We start from the raw sequence: 26,297 nt of genomic DNA, 5'->3' as shown, positions 1-26,297 counted from the left end.
AGATAAAATTTAGAAATATATAAAAATAAAAAATATATTAAAATAAATTATAGTTTTTAAAAGAATTAGTCATTTTGTGAAATTATATAAATATAATGCCTTGCGTGTTTTGCTGACAGAACTTATTGACTACTCGCTTTACAATGCGCCCTTTTATTTTGATTATTTTTTTTAATGTTATTTATGCTGGTTATATGCATTTATGATTTAATTATATATATATATATATATAATTTTAAAAATTTTTATATTAATTAATTAATATATCTTAAAATATTAAAAAAATTAAAAATTAATTAATATATTAAAAATATATTTTTATTAAAACATATTAATTTATTAAATATAATATATAAATTTTGTAAAATATTATATTTTATATTTTAATTAATTAATATTATAGAATATTTTTAATAATATTTTAATATGTTAATAAATTAATGTGTTTTATTAAATTAATATATTTTATATTAAAAATTAATTAATGCATTTGGATTTTAGGATTTTTTTTATTTATAAAAAAATATCATGTGTTGTGTATTCGTTAACCTTGAATATAAAAAATATATTTTTATAATAATATTTATAATTTTTATATATTATATTTAAAAAAGATTTAAATATTTTATAAAATTAAAATATAAATTATAAATAAAAAATATATTTTTAAAATTATAATTAAATTATATAAAATTAAATGAATTCGAATATTATTTGAATAATAATAATAAATTCAGATAATTTATGATAAATTTTAATTGAGTTTAATTTGAGACGAAAAATTTATGATACATTTTAATCCAATTTAATTTAGAATATATTTGAATTCAGATGAAATAATTTTCATGTATATTTTATCTGGGTGCTTAGATTTCTTCTATATCACTTCACATTCTTTGCTCTTTATTCACTCATTCTTATTTTTTGCACTCTTTTCTCTCACTTTCTCATTTTAAGATTGACATCTTTTTTTTTTCTCTCCTTCATAATTAAGGTAAAAAAACATACGACATACAATTAAAGAAATTTTGGATTGAGTAACTCAATGATAAAACCTAAAACAATTACTTCACTAATATGATCTCACTTTTATCGTCTCAACTATAAGGGATCCATAGTAAAAGAAAAATTGTCAAATGTCCACTAGGTTGGTCCTGGTGAGAACCTTCCAACGCCCAAATTAGATGGGTAATAGCATAATAGAATATAGCTAAGAGAGAGAGAGTAGGTCAGAAAGAGATGAACCCCTTTCCATCCTTATCTTATCCTATTTATAAAGAAAAGTGATCAGAGCATATTTTAAAAAATATTCTTTAAGGACATATTCCTAATTAAAGGGTTATATATTATATGTAATTATTTTATAGTGTATCACTCAATTAATAAATTATATATACATTGAATAATTTCCAATTTATATATTTACTCAAAAACATTTATAACCACCAATGAATATAATGTTTGGGAGCATCACTTACCAAAGAATTCACAAAAATGACAAAAAGTATAATAATAATAATAATAATAATAATAATAATAATAATAATAGTTGACTACTACTATCAAGACAAACATGGCCGTGAAAACCAAGGAATAGATTTTAATGGTTTCAACACTCTATTCTATTTTTCTTTGTCCATTTCGCAAAGATAAAAGATAGTGATATGACTTATTCTTTTCAATAATTTATCTCTCTCAATTCATTGAAGATTTAGTGTATATATTCCACAAACGTTTTTCTAAATGGTTCCTAACATTCAAGAGCTTGGTAGATCGTAGAAATTAGGTGCAAAATCGTAGTCATATAGAACTTAAATTTGAATTTCAAATTTAAATGAAATTCTAAGTCTATGGGCTGCTACAATTCCTTTCTGAATGAGAACATATCGGATATTTTTGAATAACCAATCTAATAAAACTCTTTTAGAATGAGTTTGTACGGTATATATTTGGGTTTGAAATGAATTTATATTTAAAAAATAATACTCGTATTATGTTCAAGTTGAGTGTGAGTTTTATGTATTGAGTACTAGTTGTACAACTCCTTTATATAAAAAATTAATTAAATATAAAATATATATTTTTATACTCTTAAACTTTTTTATAATTTTATATATTAAATAAATAAATTTAAAGATGTTATAGAATAATTAAAATTTTAAAATATAAATTATAAGTAAAAATACTTTTTGTATAGGTTATTAATTAAAATATGTAAATCTAAGCAGATTCAAGTATTATTCAAGTAATAATATTTAGGTTTGATATGAGTTCAGTTTATAATATTCTCTAATTGGATTGAGAACAGATTTAAATATTTAAAATATTAATCAAATTTAAATTTAAATAGAGTAATTTTCATGGATATTCTACCTATTATCACTCTTAATCTCAATTCAATCCAAGCTTTTCACTACACACCAAATGAATATAAAGTTTGGGAGTATCACTTTCCATAGGGTTCATAAAAATAAGTGTATATAAAGACATAACAATGGCCGACTGTTTCTATCAAGACAAGCATGGCCGTGAAGACCATAGCATCGATTTTAGTGGCTTTAGCACTCTATATACCTTTGTCCATTTTCAGAGATAAAGACAATGACTTGTGGTTTTCAATCAATTCATCTCAATCTTAATCCGTTGAAGACTTCCTATATATTCCTAAGGGTGTGTATTTGAAATTATCATGGATTTGAATTTATGTTTTGAATAAAAATTTATAAAATTTTAATATCAAATTTATATACCTTGACATGGGGTAATTTTATGAAATAGATAATTTCATATGAGATAATTTAATGAAATAATTGCCAAATTAGCAGGTTAACTTGAAAACATTTAAATTTTTTGTCACAATAATTTTTATGAAATTGAATAAAAGTTCAATGACTTTTATAAAAAAAATTATAAATCAGTGACTTTTATGATAATATTTATAGAGTTGAGTGACCACATATAATATTTACCTAATAATGATTGTAATTAACCCTGGAATGATATCCCCAAATTCTTTGGTATATATTAATTAAGTTAACATGTTTTCTGACTTTATTTTTCTTTGATTATTAGATATTTCAATCAATTTCTAATTTTAAATAAATACATTTTTTAACATTATTTTCTTTGATTATTAGACATTTCAATTAATTTCTAATCTGAACAATGACTTAACTCTATCCTTTGCTCCATCTTCTATACCATTCCTTATGCATGACTTTTACGACACTTATTTATAAGCATGTAATTAGCATAACTTTTATGACATTTATTTCTACAGGCATTACTTGCCTTTTAATTGTAAATTAAATGTTACCTTTTAAATTCTCCTTTTGTTTTGTTATTTAGAAATATTTTTATTAATTTCATGTAATTGATACACACAAAAAATTAATCAATAAAAAATATTTTTTTAATCAAAAGGAAAATAAATTTATTTTTAAGAAAAATTGACTTTCTTTTTTCAGAGGAGGAAGTCATCATTTTTCAAACTTTGACAATCTTATTAAAATGTAAAATTATTTATGCATGAATGACATAAATATATATTATTAGTTTAATATTGTAACTAAATAATGAAAAATATTTTTATAAAAAATATATTTTTAAAAAGCAATTTCCATAAAAATAATTTTTATCATAAAATAAACCGAGCTACAGGAAACCAAGAACAATTCCATTGGTGTATAATCGTGACGCTCAAGTTTCAATTTAAAAATATTATTCTATCAAATATTTCAAATATGATTATACAAAATGTCCCCAACTTTATTTAAATTTATTTGGTGTAAAAATCGTTCAAATTTTTTCCATAAAAAATCCTTCAAATTTTTATTTTCTTAATTGAACTTCTAAAATGCTTAAATTTGCTAATAAAAAAAATTTTAAATTTGCAATTAATTGTCAAAAAGAATTGCACGTAAGCACAACATATTGCTCCAAGTAATTTTTTTTATCTAAATTTTATTTATTATTTAATTTATTATTGATTCAAAATATAAAAGACTATTTATTAAATATATAGCTTCGTATTATGCAAAAAAAAATCCTTAAGTATATAGGTTTCTCGTCCAACAACACTGGTTATTTAATCTGTGTGTCACCTCCAGGCAACAAATTATATGAGATGGCACGTCCGGCCAACTTAGTAGCACCTGGGCTATCAATCCTTCGTGTTCATCTCATTTTCTTATTTTCTATGAGCATACTCAGCTTGCAACCTGAGATTTATCTCAGTTATAGCATGGGAAATGAGAATGATCGTATTTCACTTTTGGAGTTCAGAGCCAAGATAGTCCATCCACGTGGAATTTTGAGCTCATGGAACGATTCTTTCCACTTCTGCAAATGGCAAGGGGTTACTTGTGGTTCGAAACACCGTAGAGTTACGTCTCTAAACCTGCAGGGGCTGAGCTTGTCAGGGACCACTTCTCCATATACAGGGAACCTCACCTTCTTAGGGTTCCTCAACCTTGCTGACAACAGATTTTATGGGGAAATTCCCCAAGAAGTTGGCCGTCTGTTTCGTCTAAGGTATCTCAACCTGTCGGACAACACATTGGGAAGAGAAATTCCAATCAACATCACCTTTTGTTCAGAGCTCAGGATTATGAGTTTGGCCTTTAATGGCTTAGCGGGGAAAATTCCTGCTGAGCTAGGGTCTTCAAAGAAGCTTGTGACACTTTTCCTCACTTCAAACAACCTCACGGGAAAGATCCCACATACTGTTGGAAACCTTTCGTCCCTTGAACGTTTCTCTGTGTCATTTAATCATATAGAAGGAAATATTCCAAATGAATTGGGGCAAATAACAAGCTTAATCGTGCTCGCGATGGGACCCAATAATCTGGTTGGTTCAATTCCGTCTAACCTCAACAATATCTCATCCATCGCTGAGCTCTCTGTTCCACAGAATCAATTGCATGGAAGGCTCCCAGCAAATATAGGGCTTACTCTTCCTAACCTGCAAATTTTTGAAATCGGCGGAAACAATTTCCATGGAAGCATTCCAATTTCGTTGACAAATGCTTCTATGCAGCATGAAATACTTGACATCTCTTACAACAGTTTCAGAGGACAAGTACCAATCAATGTGGGAGATTTGAACGGTCTCCAATTTCTGAACTTGGAACACAATTTTCTGGGCAATAATTCAAGTAAGAATTTGGCTTTCTTTACATCTTTGTCAAACTGCAGCAATCTCGAAAATCTATATCTTGCTGAAAATAATTTTGGTGGTGTATTACCTAGCACTATAGTAAATATGTCTACCCTTGTCGATGTAACTTCAGGAACAAACCAAATGTTCGGTAGAATTCCAGTAGACATTGGGAATCTTGTCAATCTGTATGGATTAGGCATGGAACAAAACCTTTTCTCTGGCAACATTCCCATTTCTTTGGGAAGCTTCAAAGCTGCAATCATTGAATTTGCATACAAACATGTCGTCAGGGCAAATCACTCCATCCCTCAGTAACATTACCCAGCTCTATAAGCTTTGGTTGGGAAGAAACAAATTAGAAGGGAATATACCATCAAGTATCGCTCAATGCCAAAATCTGCAAACTCTGGATTTAGGAAAAAATAACCCGACTGGCATCGTACCCCCTCAAATTCTTGGCCTGTCATTTCTATCCCTAATTCTTAACTTGTCATATAACTCATTGGAAGGTTCGTTGCCTCGAGAGGTTGGCCACCTAAAAAATATCGGTGCATTAGATGTCTCAGAAAACAAACTGTCTGGGAAATTCCTGGAACAATAGGGAATGTTTGAGTCTAGGAATCCTTTACATGCAGGGTAACTTTCTCCAAGGGCCCATTCCTTCATCCCTTGCTTCCTTACGGGGTCTCCAATTCTTAGACCTGTCAAGAAACAACTTATCAGGAAAGATTCCAAAAGAGATAGAAAAGCTTCCTTTTTTGAAATATCTGAATCTCTCTTTCAATAATCTTGAGGGTGAGGTACCAACCAAGGGAGTGTTCAGCAATTTAACGGCAGCTTCACTTGTTGGAAACAAAAAATCTTTGTGGAGGTATCCCAGAATTGCAGCTACCAGCATGCCTCATCAAGCGAAAGAAACACAAAAAGTCTCCTATTGCCATTATCCTTGCAACAATCATCAGTTCAATTGTCCTTTTCATGGTGATAACATCTTTAAGGGTTTTGTGCTGGAAAATCAAGAAAGAATCCATCATCCAGTCCTTTTAGTTTGGATAAGCTCCTTCGAATTTCCTATAAGGAGCTTCACCAAGCAACTCAGGGATTCTCTTCAGAAAACTTAATTGGACAAGGTAGTTTTGGCTCTGTATATAGAGGAAGTCTTGATCTACATGGTGAAAGGATAGTTGCTGTGAAGGTACTCAACCTTCAACAACATGGAGCATCCAAGAGCTTCATTGCTGAGTGCAGAGCATTTCGGAACATCAGGCACCGAAATCTGGTGAAGATCTTGACATACTGCTCAAGCATTGATTTTAAAGGCAATGACTTCAAAGCTCTTGTGCTTGATTTCATGGTGAATGGAAGTTTAGAAATGTGGTTGCATCCAAATGAAGATGGTAGTAGCCAGCCAAGGAATTTAAACCTTCTTCAAATTCTTCGGGTTGCCATTGATTTGTCATCTGCATTGCATTACCTTCATGACCTTTGTGAAACTCCAATCATTCACTGCGACCTGAAGCCAAGCAATATTCTGCTTGACAATGACATGACTGCTCATGTTGGAGATTCGGATTAGCAAGGCTTCTTTCCAAAACCTCAAGCAACTCTTCTCAAGAGCAAACAAGCTCCATTGGGATAAGGGGAACAATCGGCTATAAGCCTCCAGGTAAAATCCCCCATGCTTTTATTTATCAAATATCCACACTGGTCAAGTATATAATAAGAATAGAATTGGATATGTTTGCCTTGCAGAATATGGAATAGGTGGCTAGCCAATAACATATGGGGATGTGTATAGCTTTGGAATAATTTTGTTGGAGATATTCACTGGACGGAGACCAATTGATGAAGTGTTCAGAGATGGTTTGAATCTCCGCATCTTTGTTAGGTCTAAGCTACCGGGACAAGTAATGCAGGTTCTCGATCCCAAGCTTATTACAACGGGAGAAGTGGGAGCAGAAGAATTTGTTGAAGACAATGAGAGTGATGATGGTCAAACAGAAATCCGAGAAAATAATGTCAATATGGAAAATATGAAATTACAAGGAAGCAATGTGCAAAAATGTGTTGTATCAGTCCTCAAAATAGGAGTTGCATGCTCGGCAGAACTACCAGTAGATCGAATGAATATGATCGATGTCACAAGAGAATTAAACATTATCTCAGAGGCTTTCCTTCGTGCAAGGACTCATAGAGAACGACAAATCGTAAACCACCATTGGGTATGAGTTTTTTTTTTTTTTTTTTTTTTTTTAACACACATTCTGATTGATGAATCCTATCCTATCTTCATATTTGCTTAGCCCAAAGACTGCTTTGATCATTTGGATATTGCAGAGGAATATGCGGTGGCATTCAAGCATCTAGGCCCCCACTAACCTGAACTTTTGGTTCTCACTCAATTTCAACAATAAATATTCTATGAACATCAATCTTCAGCAGACAAACCTCAAATTCTACCTCGTGAACCGTTTTCTAATCGTTTCTTTCAACTAAATTTAAAATCAGAATGTGCAAATCAATAACTAAATTTCTTTTGTTTGTGATTATGTTGTTGGTGAAAACAAAAATTTCATTCCCTTTAGAAAAGGAAGTGAAAACAAATTTCCTGGAAATGAATTACTAGCTTGACGGTAGGATTATTTCATCTCACATGGGATAATGTGGGAATGTGGCGCTTCACATCAGGTGGGAATGTGGCAAAAACATGGGCAAAAGAATAGAGGCCCAGCTAAAATCAACGTTGGCCATTTTGACATAAAAGCTGGAGCCTAAAGAGAGTGTAAGCCCAGTATCTCAAAAATGGGAGATTGACACCCAAGTCTACGTTCTCTCAGGCTTATCCTTGAAAAAGAAGATGCTAGAGCGGTCAAACGTTGATTCAAAGTTTTGGGGAAGTCAAATCGCAGGACTCCCCAAAGATTTTGATTCAGTTTGATATTTTTAAAATTTTTTTTATCTTTTTTTTTTTAATTCAGTTTTGCATGGAATCAAACCAGCTAATTTTGATGTAATTCAAAGATGTTTTTGTTCAATTTGATTTTAATTGGTCTCAATTTTGGATTGAATTGTTCCAATTCCGATTCTAAGCCAATCTTTTGGCCAGGTCTAATGTAGAGAAAAATGGAAGACCTATTTCTATACTATGGGTGAGTATCGATAGATTCGGTTTGAAAGAGAAATCAAATAAGCCAAACTTTATAGTAGAAAAAATTGAAATGAAGTAAATTAGGGAGAAAACAAAAAAAAAATTAAACTGAATTGAATTTATTTGATTCGATTTATCAATTTGAACTTTATCTTGAGCTTATCTTAGACTCATTTCAAATGTAATTTTTTTAAATATTTTCTATTTTTAATTTTGATTTCAGATCTAATAATAATTAATTAAAAAAACATTAGATTTAGTTCTATCAATTTTTTTTCACTAATTAAAAAGCAAAATAAATCAAATTTCTTAAAATAAAAAAATAACAAAAAAAAATTAAATTAAAACTATTTCTGTTCATCTAATCTGTACCCCTCAGGTCAATTCAGAAAAAAACTAGAGAGGAAAAGACGACGTGAGTTCGTTGGGTTGGTGGTGGTGCCTTCGAGACAATGGCGAAGCCACAATCAATTGAGAGCCCCATTTGGAATTGTGGTTGGAGGATAAAATTGAGCTCATTTTTATTATCCGTCCCTTAATTTTTGAAATTATTATATTTTTATTGTCTATTTTTAATTTGTTATCATAAAATCTATTAATTTTAAAATTTATTACACCTTAGTCCCTTAACTTTTAAAGATGTTACGCTTTCATCCTCGGTCTTCATTTTATTACCATACAATCCCTCAACTTTTCAAACTAAAAAGGAAAATCTTAACAACAATTATTTAGGGTTCATTTCTAGTTTATTACAAGTAAAAAGAAATCCTTATTTGTTTGTTAGTCTTCCAACATACTTTCCTATTATTTTTCTAATTGGGTATTTTCAGCAACAAATTTGAAAAGCAATAGAAAATCATGTTAAAGGATAACAAACAAATAAAGAATTCTCTTTACCTGTAATTGACTAGAAAAGGAACCCTAAAAAATTATTTTAGGGATTTTCTTTTCAGTTTGAAAAGAGATGGAGCAGAGAGTGAGTTACTTTTATTTTTCATCAAGATAAAAGGACAGAGAGGGAAAATGATAAAAAAGAGCACTAAGAGGATTAAATAGAGAGTCGAAAGAGAGATAGCGTGTAAGGAGAGAGGGTGACATGAATTTTATATGTGAGAATTTTTTTTTCTTTTATTTTACAATGTGGCACTGCCACATGTAAAGTTGGCAAGAGATAAGAGGGTTCTCTGGCATGAGAGACTAAAATATAATAAATTTTAAAGTTGAAAGATTTTATAGTAATAAATTGAAGAGAGAGGATGGACGTGTAATAACTTCAAAAATTAAGAGACTGAAGTATAATAAATCCCAAAGTTAAAAGAATTTATAGTAATAAACTGAAAATGGAGGATGGAAGAGTAATAACTTCAAAAGTTGAGGGACTGATGGTAAAAATTAGTCACCAAAACTGTTTGTCAGAAATAAAGCATCATTTTAAATAATATTAAATAAATAATATGAAAAAAGTTATTTTTGTTATTTTATTACTCATATAATTAAAACTTATCAAATTTAATATTAAATTATTTTTAATATTTTCTAAGTAATATATTTAAAAAATATATATATTTTTCTTAGTAATAATTTTAACAGTAATGCTAAGTAAATCATGAATGGATAATTATTAATTTATTTAAACATAATAAATACAAAATTAAGGTCAAATTTATGTCTTGAACTAATTAATATATATTCAATAATCTATAAAGGTTTAAGATTTACATTAAAATATTTATAATGTTTAAATTTTATTAAATAACATTATTAAGAAGAGAATCATCCTTAATGTCCAATCATCATTTTAATATTTAGACTAACTATAATTTAATCTTTAAAATTTAATTAAACCTATAACTTATTTTCTACAGTTTTAAAACTAATCAATTTAACTCTTAAAAACTTTATCCATGTGGAAAATCTTAAAAGAAAATCACTATATATTAATATAATTTTAATTTCATATTTTCTTCACTTTTATCATTGATCTTTTTCTTTTTTTTTTCGTTAATATAATTTTTCCTCTATTCATTTCTTCACCATAATTTTTTTTAAATAATACTTTTTACTCTCATTGTAATGTATCTATAATAACTATTAGTGACAATTTATGTATTAGTTAAAATTTATAAATCAGTTTATAATATTAAAATTAAAACTTTATAATATTAAATTTGTAAAGGAATTATTAATTGATTGTAATTAATGATGAAAATCTATTGCTAAATCGGTTATAAATATCAAAGTATTATTTTTTTTTATCTTTCTTTCTATATATATATATATATATATATATATATATATATATATATATATATATATATATATATAATTACTTTAGTTAGAAATGAAAAAATATTGTTCATTATTATTAGCAATCGGAACGTTGTTAATTCTCTAACGAGAGACTTATTGCAACAAATAGAAATCGATAGATTAGCAATGGAAGGTGAGATACCTAGCCTTTTTTACTTTAATAATGGACATTGATTTTAGTTAAAAGTGAATTAATTTTATTAATCGATACTGTTTGCATTTAAAAAATAATGAAATAATAGCATGCCATAAATTTAAAGTAATATAAATTATTTTAGCTAGTAGTATAAGTATATATTTAAACAAAGTGTCATATAAAATATAAGAGTTTAAATCTTATAAATTAAAAAAAATAAAAAAAAATAAAAAATAAAAGCAGGAAACCCACCATATATCATTCATGCTATATATATGTATATATTTCTATTCTAATGGAAAATTTTCCGACAAAGATTATGATATAATCTCCACCTCACAAAGGTGTTTTATTGAGCTTATCTTTTCATTAATTTGGACTTTCCAAATGCTATAATTCTAAATCATATGCTTTTGAAATTTGTCCTTTATTAATTAACAGACAATTAATTGTATTCTTTACAAGGCACTAGTGTAAGCCAACATAGCTAGCACTACAAATTAAAATTGTGTATCATGATCACATGCAAGATTATAATTAACAAAACTAGCAAAGTTTTTATCTTTTATGTTTTTAATAGCCGATCTGATTGGATCCTAGTAAGACTAGTTTGAATAGCCAGGTTTGAAATGGGTTTAAATTTGAAAAATAATACTTATAGTTTGTTTGAATTTTATATATAGAGTAATAGAAGTTTAAATTCGTTTACATAAATATTTAATTAAATATATAATATATATATATTATAATAATATTTATAAATTTTATTTATTTTATTTTAAATAAAATAAAATTTAAATATTTTATAGAATTATTAAAATTTTAAAATAAAAATTGTTAATAAAAAATTATTTTTTATGTAAATTATTAATTAAAAAATATAAAATTAAATAAATTTAAATATTTTTCAGATAATAATAATTAAGTTTAAAACGAATTCAGATAGTTAACGTTAAATTTTAATTGAGTTTGAAATGAATTTAAATTTTAAGAATTATAATCAAATTTAGATTTGAATACAGAAATTTATTTACTTTTAAATGATAACTAATTTTTATAAATATTAAAAATATAATTACATATTATAAAAAAAATTTATGTATTACTCACATATATATATATATATATATATATATATATATATATATATATATATATATATATATATATCCTCTAAATAAGATCTGACTTGTGTAAAAGTTACTGAAGTTTTCGTATGTGCATGATGCTGCAATAGTTGAAGCATTCACACGTTACAATTTGCTTTTAGATAAGACCACGTCAATCAACGAATTAACCTTTGACAAGATCAATTACCAAAACCATAATTGTCGTTTTTGGACGATGGTCAATGAACTACTTATTGATGTTTTTAAGTCTAGATGCCAACCTAAGCGTAGTCTAAACGCTTTGTCTGTAGTGATTAAATTAATTAAACTTTGTAATCTTTCCACATCCTGTGTAATTCCATGTCTGCACGCTCTGCCAATTAAGCGTAGTCCCACCACGTTAAGATATCATATTTTGTTGATTGAATGACACTTCTATCTATAAAGCTGTGCTCATGCTATATATTGTACCTAGCAATGAGACCATTGTACCCCATCAGCAACAAAAATCTGACCATCACTTCCATACACATACATACACCACAATTACTCGTCCAACAACACTTGTTATTTCATATCTGTGTGCTCCACTTCCAGGCAACAAATTAAGATGGCACGTTACTTGGTAGCACCGTGGCCTTCAGTCCTTCATTTTCATCTCATTTTCTTATTTTCTATGAGCATACTCAGCTTGCAACCTGAAATCTGTCTCAGCAATAGTATGGGAAATGTGACTGATCGTATTTCGCTTTTGGAGTTCAAAGCCAAGATAGTCAGTGATCCATTTGGAATCTTGAGCTCATGGAACGATTCTGTCAACTTCTGTCAATGGCAAGGGGTTATTTGTGGCCTAAAACACCACAGAGTAGTGTCTTTAAACCTGCATGGGCTGAGCTTATCGGGGACCATATCTTCATATACAGGGAACCTCACCTTCTTAAGGGTTCTCAACCTTAGTGACAACAAATTTTATGGGGAAATTCCCCAAGAAGTTGGCCGTCTGTTTCGCCTAAGACATTTCTACCTGAAGAACAACACACTGGGAGGACAAATTCCAATCAACATCAGCTTTTGTTCAGAGCTCAGGGTTATCAGTTTGGCCATTAACCGCTTAGTGGGGGAAATTCCTGCGGAGCTTGGTTCTTTAAAGAAGCTCGTGGCACTTCTCCTCGGTTCAAACAACCTTACGGGAAAGATCCCACATTCTGTTGGAAACCTTTCGTCCCTCCAAGGTTTCTTTGTAACATATAATCATATGGAAGGAAATATTCCAAATGAATTGGGACGAATAACAAGCTTAACTCAGCTTGGGATGGGAGTCAATAATCTGGTTGGTTCAATTCCTTCTACCCTCTACAACATCTCATCCATCGTTGCGCTATCTTTTACAGAAAATCAATTGCATGGAAGGCTACCAGCAAATATAGGGCTCACTCTTCCTAACCTGCAAATTTTTCAAATCGGCGGGAACCAATTCCACGGAAGTATTCGCGATTCATTGACGAATGCTTCTCAGCTTGAAATATTTGACATAGCTAGCAACAGATTCACAGGACAAGTCCCAATCAATCTCGGAGATTTGAATGGTCTTCAACGGCTGAACTTGGAACGCAATTTTCTGGGCAACAATTCAAGTCAGGATTTGGCTTTCATAACATCTTTGTTAAACTGCAGCAATCTCCAAAAACTATATCTTGCTGATAATAATTTTGGCGGTGTATTACCTAGCACTATAGCAAATATGTCTACCCTTGGTGATTTAGGCTTAGGAATAAACCAAATATCCGGTAGAATTCCAGCAGACATTGGGAAGCTAGTCAATTTGTATAGACTAGGCATGGAGGAAAACCATTTTTCTGGCAGCATTCCCATTTCTTTCGGGAAGCTTCAAAAGCTGCAAATATTGTCTTTGCATACAAACATGTTGTCAGGACAAATCCCTCAATCCCTAGGTAACATAACCCAACTGTATGAGCTTTGGTTAGGAAGAAACAAATTAAAAGGGAATATACCATCAAGCATCGCTCACTGCCAAAATCTGCATACCCTGGATTTAGGAAACAATAACCTGACTGGTATCATACCCCAACAAATTCTTCATCTATCCTTTCTATCACTAGTTCTTAACTTGTCATATAACTCGTTGGTAGGTCCGTTACCCAAAGAAGTTGGCCAACTGAAAAATATTGGTGCATTAGATGTCTCAGAGAGCAAACTGTCTGGGGAAATTCCTGAGTCAATAGGTGAATGTTTGAGTCTAGAATTCCTTTACATGGTGGGCAACTTTCTCCAAGGACCCATTCCTTCTTCCCTTGGTTCCTTACGGGGTCTCCAACAATTGGACCTGTCAAAAAACCACTTATCAGGAAAGATTCCAAAAGAGATAGAAAAGCTTCCTTTTTTGCAATATCTGAATCTCTCTTTCAATAATCTTGATGGCGAGGTACCAATCAAGGGAGTGTTCAGCAGTATAATGACAGTTTCACTTGTTGGAAACAAAAATCTTTGTGGAGGTATCCCAGAACTGCAACTACCGGCATGTCCCAAGCAAAAGAAACACAAAAAATCTCCTATTGCCATTATTCTTCCAACAATCTTCAGTTCAGTTGTGCTTTTCATGACAATAACATCCTTAACGGTTTTCTACTGGCGAAAATCAAAAAAATCAAGAAAGAATCCACCATCCAGTCCTTTTATTTTGGATAAGCTTCTTCGAATTTCATACAAGGAGCTTCTCCAAGCAACTCAGGGATTTTCTTCAGAGAACTTACTTGGACAAGGTAGTTTTAGCTCTGTATATAAAGGAAGTCTTGATCTACGTGGTGAAAAGATAGTTGCTGTGAAGGTATTCAACCTTCAACAACACGAAGCTTCCAAGAGCTTCATTGCTGAGTGCAGAGCATTGGGAAACATCAGGCATCGAAATCTTGTGAAGGTCTTGACATACTGCTCTAGCATTGATTTTAAAGGCAATGACTTCAAAGCTCTTGTGCTTGATTTCATGGCGAATGGAAGTTTGGAAATGTGGTTGCATCCAAAAGAAGATGGTAATAATTGGTCAAGGAATTTAAACCTTCTTCAAAGGCTTCGTGTCGCCATTGATTTGTCATTTGCATTGCATTACCTTCATGACCTTTGTGAAACGCCAATCATTCACTGTGACCTGAAGCCAAGCAACATTCTGCTTGACAATGACATGACTGCTCATGTTGGTGATTTCGGATTAGCAAGGCTCCTTTCCAAAACAACTAACACTTCTTCTCAAGGCCAAACAAGCTCCATCGGGATTAAGGGAACAATTGGTTATATGCCTCCAGGTGAAATCTTCTATGCTCCAATTCATTAAATAACAACGCTAGTCATATGCTTAATGAAAATGGAAGTTGCCCACACATGAAGTAATAGAACCGGATTTGTTTTGCATTGCAGAATATGGAATAGGTAGCGAGGCAACAAAAGATGGAGACGTGTACAGCTTTGGAATAATTTTGTTGGAGATTTTCACTGGACGGAGACCAACTGATGAAGTGTTTACAGATGGTTTGAATCTTCACAATTTTGTTAGGTCTAAGCTACCAGGACAAGTAATGCAGGTTCTGGATCCCAAGCTTATTGCAACAGGAGAAGTGGGAGCAAAAGAAATTGTTGAAGGCAAGGAGGGTGATGATGGTCAAACAGAAATTGAAGAAAATAATTTCGATGTTGAAAATTTGAAATCACCGGGAAGCAACATGCAAATTGTTGTATCAGTTCTCAAAATAGGACTCGCATGTTCAGCAGAACAACCGGGAGATCGAATGAATATGAGAGATGTCACAAGAAAACTAAACATCATAACAGAGGCTTTCTTTCGTGCAAGGACACTCTAAGATTGATGAATGGTACACCACAAATAGGTATGAGTTTGATTTTTTAGCACACTTTCTGATTGATGAATCATATACTATCTTCATATTTGCTTAATTATAACCCAGATACTACTTTGGTTTGGATTGATTTGCAGAGGAAGCAATTGCATCCAGGCCCCACTAACCTGGCTTGTGCACCTCACTGAATTTCTAGAACAAGTGTTCTCTTTGGTATTTTTCCGCCGAATGAACATCTCTCGTCGGCAAATAAACCTCAAGTTCTATCTTCGAGGCCTTTTCCATACTTTTTTTTAGCTAAATCTAAAATCCGATTGTGTAAATCAATAAATGTAACAAATTTATATTGACATACTTCATCTTTGATGATTCTGGTGTTGGTTTTTGATAATATATACTTAGTCGTCCATAATGCCAGCATTGCCATTTGTAGTAATTTAGTATTTGAAGCCACTGAAGCCACTACTATGAGTATGATATTTTTCACAAAATTTGAAATTATAACAAGGATAATTAAATATGAGAATTTAAATGCTATATTTTTCTATTGAAATGATAAAAAAAAAAAAGATTTCAAATAGTAATATGAACCGTAGAGAGAAGCAAAATCTCATAAGCTAAATATTATCATAAAGTTTACTATTTAATAATAGATAATATTCATTGCTTGTACATTGAGGGGAGTAGAATTTTATTCAAACAAAAAACCCAACAGAATCTTTTTAATTCTGAAATTTAGTTCAATTTGTACTTTTCCAAAATTCCAAATGCAGCAAAAATTATGAAAGAGAAGCTTAATATACTACCAATTTGTATTAGGTCAGAAAATGCAGTATAAGAAGAATTTAAAAGAGCATAATTTGTGCATTCTAGTTCAACATCACAATCATGTAAATATTTACATGACCGTGTAAAGACGTGCTTTAGCAAAACTCTTTAAACTTGGAGAAACCTAAGCATGTAATCTTCACATAAGAGTGATGTAAGTGTTGTAGTATGTCTTTACACGACCTAGAAACACCACTTATGCTTTCTCCCATGTTTTGAGTGTCTCCTTCTACTACCTCAAAATTGAAGATTACACCACTTGTGTAAACAAAAGCACTACTTATGTAAACAAAAGCACCTACTTACGTAATGATATGTTCCGCATTTACACAACAAAAAACATGACCATGTTAGTGGTCGTGCAATCTTTTACTCTTTCAAAACTTGAAATTCTCCTCTGTATTTAATTGTTATGGTTTTTAAATCAGTACACATTGTTCTTCCCATTAATACTTTTAACACCTTTTTTTTAACTTCAAATCAACCTAAAATGCAAGAAAAACACAATTAAATATTAAATCATTAAACTAAACTAAAATGTTACTAGCTAGAAATATATAAATAAACTATATACAAGGGCGAAATATGTGTAAAATGAATCCTAAATACCTATAAAATGAGAATGCATCGTTGCACGCTTACAAATGTACAATCATTTGTCCTTTTGTTAAACATACAAAAGAATTCTCATAAGCCTTTGTATATAGACCCATAGTTAAAATCACCTTTTAGCCAAAACATATATCTTCTAGCATAGCAATGTAATCTTTAGTTTAAGCTATATACCTTTTAGCTTTATATGATTTTGCATAGTCGCACCATGCAGTTATATTGGTTCATTTGCTTGTCAAAATGTGATGAATTTCAACCTATCATGATGTAACTTACATTTAGATAAGTTTTTTCATTAGTTTGAATTACAATTCGATCCAAAAAGTCTATGGTATATTTTGAATTGGATATTTTTGTAAGCTATATAATGATAGCGGTCGATTCGAGTAAAATATGTTTGAGATTTTAGCCCACTATTGACCTCATTGAAAGGTATAGGGGACAATGCATGCTTGCAGCATGGGCCAATATAAATATTATAAATTTTGCCTATAATAACAAATTGGAAGATTTTGAAAAAGCTATTGGTAATTAGGATTTGAAGAGTTTAAAAGCTTGCAACTAAATTTTTATCATAATGAAATTTTTGCTCATGTTTTATCTGTAATTGGAAAAAGATACATAAATTTACTATTTCTATTTTTCTTCTTTTCTATGTTATGTTGTATGAAATAGAGAACTTGGGGTGGAGGTGGAAGTCCATTTCAAGCTAATTCTATTGAGAACCGCTAATCAAATCTAAAATCACGCAAAAGACAAAAGGATCCTGCCGGTGTAAACTTATGTTGACAAACCACAAGAGCAATTCAATAATTCAAAACATCAAAATCCATTTGATTTTACTGTTTCTTTTACGAACTCACTTTTATGAAATACCATGAAGATATAGATGTATCATAGATTTGTATATCTATTTTAATATAATTCAATAATATTAAAGTCTTTAAAATTATAAAATCTTACATTCCGATTTGAAAACAAGTAAATAAAAAAAATGCCACAACAGGTCAACAAGATATCCACCATCCTCCACTACATAAGATATGATTTTTCATATATATTACGAAAGTAGACTTTTGTAAAAGTTATTGAAGTTTTCATACGTGCATGCAACAATAACAGAGATATTTTATATGATTTCACAATACTATTTCTTTTACCTTTTGCTTTTGGCAAAGACTCCATGGTCTTTTCTGAAAAAAAAAAGAAAAAAAAAAAAAAGAAGACTTCATGGTCAATCAACGAACCAACTTTTGACGAGACCAATTATATTATATATATCTGCAAAGCATCGTCGTCGTTTTCAGACCTACGCCTATCTTATATCTCCTAGTTATGATCTAACTACCATTAATGTTTTTAACTCTAGACGCCAAGCTAATAAAGCATAGTCTAAATGCTTTATCCTTGGTGATTGAATTAATTAACCTTTGTAATCTTTTCACATGCTGTTGTAATTCCAAGTCTACACGCTCTGCCAAATAAGCGTAGTTCTCTATATAGTAATTTAATTAACATTTGTCATCTTTATACACCCTATTGTAATTTTTTTTTTTTATTGATATGGTGTTGATTGTTGAGATATGTTTAGCATTATTAATTTAAAATTAAATTTAATGCATTCTAAAATAATTAATTAAACAAATTTTTTAAATTAACTATTATAGTTAGGAGTATAAACGAACGAAGCCGAATTGAGTTTTGAAGAGTTAGGCTTAGTTTATTAAGATTTTACTCGAGTTTGAGCTAGTTCATGTTGAAATCGAACTGAATATCAATAAGTTTAAATTTGGTTCGTTTAGAAAACAAACTCTAAATAAATCAATTCGGGCCAAACTTTTATCAAACTGAGTATCGAGCAGCTCGTAAGTAGCTTGACTCATTTTACAAATTAAATTTTAGGGGAAATTCCTCAAGAAGTTGGCCGTCTATTTCGTCTAAGACTTCTCAACCTGTCGTATAATCAATTGGGGGGAGAAATTTCAATTAACATCAAATTTTGTTTAGAGCTCAGGATTGTAAGTTTATCCTCTAATGGCTTACGATCTGTTTGGATGGGGTGAGGAAAAGGTAAACAATTGAAGGATAAGAAAGGGTAAGAGAGATTACAATAAAAAAAAAAATTAATGTTTGGAAAGAGGTGAATTAAGGGTTATTTAAATAAAATTTAGTCATAATTCTCAACTCCTCTTTTTTACCGCTCCTTAAGAAAAATTAAGATTTGAATCCTTTGGATGCAAGAAAAATTGAGATTTGAACAATAAGGGAGGATTTACTTTTATTTGCTTTTACCTTCCATTAATTCATCGCTTTCTAAATAGGGGTACATAGTAGGAAAATTCCTGCGGAGCTAGGCTCTTTAAAGAAGCTTGTGGCACTTCTCTTTTCAAACGGCCTCACAGGAAAGATCCCACATTCTGTTGGAAACCTTTCTTCCCTCCAACGTTTCTCTGTAACATATAATCATATAGAAGGAAATATTCCAAATGAATTGGGAGAAATAACAAGCTTAACCGTGTTCCCGGTGGGAGCCAATAATCTGGTTGGTTCAATTCCTTCTAACCTCTACAATATCTCATCCATCGTTGGGCTATCTGTTACGCAGAATCAATTGCATGGGAGGCTCCCAGAAAATACAGGGCTCACTCTTCCGAACCTGCAAAATTTTCAAATCGGCGTAAATATTTCATGAACTGTTATGATTCTGTTGTTGGTGAAAACAAAAATTTTATTCCCCTTAGAAACGGAAGTAAAAACAATTCTCTTGGAAATGAATTGCCAATTTGAGAGTAAGACTATTCAATCTCACATGGAAGAGTGCAAGGATGTAGTGCTGTCCCAAGTCTGGCGGGGAATGAGACAAAAACATGAACGTAAAATGGAGGCCCAGCTTGAATCAGAATTAGCCATTTCCACAAACAAGCTGGAGCCTAAAGAGAGAGCAAGACCAACAGCTTAAATATGGGATGAGATTGAGACCCAAGTCCACACCCATCCGATCCAGTCTAGAAAAAAAAAATAACAGGGTTTTACAGCGGTAAAAAAAATTGGATAAAGACATGGGCCATTGCCTATGTAAAGCAGACTTAAGTTCATAACTTTCGGGATCCAGTCCAGAAAAAACAACATTGGGGGAAAGAAGAGGTAAATTCGTTGGATAGTGTAAAATCCAGCAATGAAACAAAGCATCTTTAAAATCTCTAACCTAATTGGCACACAGAGATGGAAATAAAATTAGAATCCCCAACTTCAATTCTAGTGGAAATTGCAGTTCCATGTTCTAATTCCATTCTACTATGTAATTCTGACGGAAATAGATTAGTTCCAAGGTCCTGACTCAAGAATTTGAATCCTGGGAAGTAAATTAACTTACCAAAGCTAACACATTATTATTAATAGAAAAATGCTAATCATTATTAGTATCTGTCTATTGAATATGAAGTTTCTTAATATAATATGGAATTTCATTATATTAGGTCTATATGTGGAATTTAATTGGTAAACTTTAGAAATGAAATACTAATATAACGTCATTAGTGTTTGTCTATTGAATATGAAATTTCTTAATATAAATGTAATTTCATTAGGTGTAGATATGAAATTATATTGGGTAAACATTGGAATTGGAAAGACTAATATAATGTTATATGCGCATAGGAATCTTCCTAGAGTTAACCTTTCATATTACAATTTAGGTTCTTCTTAATTCTTCTTCATTCATGGTTTAGAAATGTGGTTGAATCCAAATGAAGATGATAGTAGTCAGTCAAGGAATTTAAACCTTCTTCAAAGGCTTCATGTTGCCATTGATTTGTCATCTGCAATGCATTACCTTCATGACCTTTGTGAAACACCAATCATTCATTGTGACTTGAAGCCAAGCAATATTCTGCTTGACAAGTACATGACTGTTCTTGTTGATGATTTTAGATTAGTAAGGCTCCTTTCCAAAACCTCAAGCAACTCTTCTTAGGATCAAACAAGCTCCATTAGCATAAAGAGAACAATCGACTATATGCCTCCAGATAAGCTATTTAGCTGACTAAATCAATACAGGTTGACTGCCCATCATTAATGTGCCGTAAGTTTATAACTTGGCAGTTGTATCAAACTTACATGTGTTAGACTCCCAATAATTGCCATTTCAAAAGAGTCAGAATAATGATAGCGCTCTATAAGAGATATTTTATGTCATTTCAAAGTGTACCCTAAATATTACAAGCTTGCTTGTATAATTTACAATACATGGCATTACTTTATTGGATGAGAAGAAGAATATAAGCATTGACTATAACAGTTAAAGGTATTCTTTGAACTCATATTGGCTACATTTATTCTCTCTGAGTTCTTTATTCTTACATTCTCCTCTCCTATTCCAACTTAACCTTCAAAATGCCAAGTGGGGGAAATCCCTTGGCCCTCTAAACTTGTGTTCTCTTACAAACAAAGTGGTCATAGGAGGTCTAACCCTCTTCTTGAGAGCTTGGAGTGGTTGTCTGAAGTGTCCAAGCAATCCTATCAGTTGTAGCCTACCTCTGTATTTTTTGTTATAATAAGCACGCAAATCTAAGACACACATACAAATCGCATAATCATACAGTATAGAAAAGAGAAGAAGAACAATACAGGATTTAACATGGTTCAATCGTAAGGTCTACGTCCACGGGCAAGACAAGAGAAAAAAGTTCCACTATGATGAAAAGAGCAAGATACAATTACTCAGAACTCTCAAACCCTAACCCCAGCGTGTTTTTCAAATATCTCACAACTCTGCCCCAAAGGGTAGAATATTATAATATTTATACTGGTTCATACCACGGGAACGTTGCCCCCGCACCCCCAAGGAAATTACTGATGGGCTTCGGCCCCAGGCCTATCAGCCCACGCCCTCCACTACCACCACAGATTTCACTTTTTATCCCAATCGGGGTCGTAACGCGAAACTTTCAGGTCGGGTTCACAATTCAGGTCCATGAAAAATATATCCAAATTTCAAGCCACAAAAATAACATTATCCGAATAACCTTTCCACGTTCATTTATCAAAGATTCTACCCATATCAGAAGTTAGCAAAAGTAGTATTCGTTGTTATTATACTTTAATTGTAATGAGATGACAGCTTGGCATTTTATCAATATGATTTTATTGTATAATGTAAAATTTATTTTATCATAAAATGAAGTTAAATAATTGAAAAAAATTAAAATAACAATTTGAATTCATACGTGAAATGCCCAAGAGGTTTAAAATTAAAATAAATAGGAATTAAAAAAATTAATTAATAAAATAAAACACCAAAATAAATTTTTGAAAAGAACTCAAGCGTTCATTCTAGTTCAAAAGATTCAACTAATTGAAAAGGAAGAAAAAAAAAAAAAAGGATAGCATGTAAAAAATTCCAAGATATACCATGTGTAAGAATTAAAAAGAAAATCTTTATTTTAATAATAAAACAAAAATTTTTTTAAAAATAATGAGCTGCATAAAATGATCACAACACTATTATTTGAACAATAAATTACACTTTGTTAATAAAATTGCTCTAAAATTATTTTAAGGAAAAATAATAATTAAATAATTTAAAAGCTATTAAAATTAAAATTAAAATTAAGGTGAAAAACTAATTTGAATATATATATAATAAGATAGTGGTTTTTATTTAATAATAAAAAAAATAGAAATAATAAGTTAAATTAAGGCTTAAAAATATCGAGTAACTAAAACATTAAGTTATAACCAAAACAGATTCTGCTAAAAAATATTGTTTTATAGCAAACAGAATTTTGTGAGTTTTTTTTTTTAATAAAATATGAGAACTCGCTGAATATAATAGTCATAATTTTCTTAAATTTGAGGCTCGAGATCACCGATTGACATACTGTATTTAACTCAATTCTATAAAAAAAATGATCTACCATCGAACTTGAGGTGACACTCAATGATATAAATCATTGGATAATTTACTATTACCTTTTATTACACTTCTAAATAAAGATAATATTTAATTATTATAGTAATATAAAAAATTAAATTTAAATAAAATAAAATTATTTTATTAAGTTAATCACTAAACTATTAGGTTGCTAATAATTTCGTGTGTTATGGGTGGCCCAAATTTAGGTTTAAATGGATGAGAACTTACTTTTACGTTCTCTTTTAGTAATATATAATATAATATAATAATACGATGACGATGACGATTATGGCTCGCTCGCGTGTTTTGTTGGGGATGACACTTCGACTTATTGACTGCTCTCTTTACAATGGGCTGTTTTATTTTGAAAATAATTGGACTAAGGACTGGCTATGAAGATCACTAATACAGATAATAATATAATGACTCATTTTTCATCATAAAATTTTGCATATTATTATTTAATTTTTATAATTATATTCACTTTTAATAATAATTATTATGGCATTATTCACTATAAAATTTATTATATTAATTTTTTTTAATTTTATTTATTTATTTACATATTTTAATTTTTTTTTTATAATTGACCCTGATTGAAACTATATCTCAAAACCTCACAATATGATTTTAAATAACATCCATCACGTTACATTATTTAACGGCATTATTTAAAAGATTTTTGGCATATCATTACCATTATTATTACTATTTAAAAATTATTTTAAAATTATAAATGTAAAGTCCATTACGGTCATTATTTAAAAATAACAGCCATTATCAACTATTAAGTAATGACCATAGCAGTCGGTACTTTTCTAACTGAGAATTTTTTACTTTTATTTACCTCTTTCATGTGAAATGAAATAGAACTATCTTGGCTCATTCTTTTAGCACCTTTTCATTTCTCTCTAATCAACTAAGCAAATTTCTCTCAAATTTGTCTCAATTTCCTCTACAACCATCTCTAGTGAAATCCTTTATTCCTCTACAAAAATTTTAGCTCAAAAGCACACATCACCAAATAGATAAGGTAGTTTTGAAGTGAAGGAGAGCAAAGGGTGAGTTCTCTTTTTTTTTTTTTTTTTTTTTTATTTTTAGCTATTTTTTAATATTTTTAGGTAAATACATAAAATACGTTTTTTTTTATCTGTATAATATATAAATGTGAGAAGAGAGAAGAACATTAGTTTTGCCCAAATAACCCTTCATTATTTATAGTATTTATAATTATATTTTTTATTATTTATTTTAATTTTAGAATTTATATAAATTTAAAATACTTAAGACTCAAAATTTAATTTTCTATATAATTTCAGAGTTTATATAAATCTAAAATTTTTAGTTCTACTTGTATTTAAATTCTACTTAATTAAATTTTTATTATCACATAATTTTAAAAAAATTGTAAAAATATTATTTACAAATAAATAAGAAATTATTTATTTATATGAATTACTTTTTTAATGAATCATAATAAATTTCTATCTATATCTTATAATTATTTATATAAAAATATTTTAATACAATTACATTTGAATTTACATAAAATAATAAGAAAAGAAATTAATTTTTGTCAACCAAACATATCAATTCTTTTATTAATGTTTTTGAAAATTTTCTTTTAATTTAATTTCTTTAAGTTCTTTACAAAATATTTTATATAAAATAAATTTATATTTTTTTTAATTATAGATATATTTTTAAAATTCTTAATTATGACATTAATATATAAGTTACTTCAAACATTACAAAAAAATTCATATTCGTTGATTTATAAAAAAATATTTAATTTGTATGTAATATATGAATCTAAAATTTTTTAAATAATGTGTAATTATGCATATAAAATAAATTATATATATGAGAAAACCATTTAAATAGATAAATATGTATTATTTAAAAATTAATAATTAACACAATATGTTATGTTTGAGTTCTATTATAAAATTAATATAATTAATAGGATGATTAGAATTTATAATACTGATTTTTTTTTTTATTTTAAAATGATACATTATTAAAAATTTAAAAATGTTAATATGTGTATATATAAAAAAATTAATATTTTTTAATTTTTTAATATTGTAATCTTACCCTGACTTGGCAAATAATGAATACATATAAAAAGAATTAGGAATCATACTTTAAATATAAAATTGTTACCTTAATTTAATAAATTTATGTTCAAATATAAACACAAATTAATATTTTAATTTAAAAAGAGTCCAATTTTCATATGAATACAAACATTACATCATTTAATAAAATTTTTATTTATTTAAATTCAACAAGTTGATTTATTGAAATTTAATATTTACTTGTAGTAAAATAATTATAAAAAAATTAATTTAAAAATACGTTATACGTTAATTTCATAAAGTGTTTTACTATAAATCAAATAATTGTCTATACATTTTTTACTATAATTATTTTAATTAAAAATAATAATATACTAATGTTAATGTTTTTTATTCTATTAGCATCTTTTTTTATTTTTTTATATAAAAATAAAATTTTAGTTATTAATTTATTATTTATAAATAATTTATTAGTGTTAATATATTTATTAATCTTATTTTTAAGGTTTTTCTCCCTATCAAAAGAAAATATAAAATGATTTAAAATATTAAATATCAAATATAAATTAATGATAAAATTAATTTTGTCAAATAAAATTAAAAAAAAAGAATAAAAAATAATTAGGAAAAAAATCAACATTATATAAACTATACCAAATTAAATTTATTTTATTATTATGTGTATAAACTCTTAAATATTATTGAAAAAATTTAAATTTCTCACGCTAATTATATATATTTTATAAGAATTATAAAATACTAAAAGCTAATTAATCTTAATAAATTCAATACTTTATTATTGAAAAAATTTAAAATGAAAATATAAGAACTAACAAAATAATAGATAATTAAATTTATATATTTATAAAGCACTAACAATTACAAAATTATATTATAATAATAATTTTTTCATAATAAATTTTTTATTTATAATTTTTTATTTTTATTAATATATTTTTATTTTCATTAATTTAATTTAAAAATAATAAATACGTATACAACACACTTATAATGAAAAACGAAAAATTATTATATTATCATATTAATATCAATATATTATAATAATATTATATTTGATAAAAATTAATAAAAACTGTATATGAAAATATTAAACTACTGATATACACAAGAA

The 26,297-nt window shown here is 29.0% G+C and overlaps 1 protein-coding gene and 1 pseudogene across 1 annotated transcript; both read left to right on the top strand.

Moving 5' to 3' along the window:
• Positions 1–4,169: 4,169 nt before the first annotated feature.
• Positions 4,170–7,539, top strand: LOC131173068 (putative receptor-like protein kinase At3g47110; annotated as a pseudogene).
• Positions 7,540–12,407: 4,868 nt separating this feature from the next.
• On the top strand, positions 12,408–16,142 carry LOC110666962 (putative receptor-like protein kinase At3g47110). Its single transcript, XM_058133701.1, is given in 4 exon segments — positions 12,408–15,181; positions 15,294–15,607; positions 15,610–15,760; positions 15,868–16,142. Coding segments are annotated over 4 exon segments (3,201 nt in total). The 5' UTR covers positions 12,408–12,474; the 3' UTR covers positions 15,897–16,142.
• Positions 16,143–26,297: the final 10,155 nt, after the last annotated feature.

The sequence above is a fragment of the Hevea brasiliensis genome, chromosome 14 (assembly GCF_030052815.1).
Source record: "Hevea brasiliensis isolate MT/VB/25A 57/8 chromosome 14, ASM3005281v1, whole genome shotgun sequence".
NCBI classification, from domain to species: domain Eukaryota; kingdom Viridiplantae; phylum Streptophyta; class Magnoliopsida; order Malpighiales; family Euphorbiaceae; genus Hevea; species Hevea brasiliensis.
The sequence above is the reverse complement of the archived record's forward strand: the minus strand, read 5'-3'. Positions and strand labels throughout refer to the sequence as shown.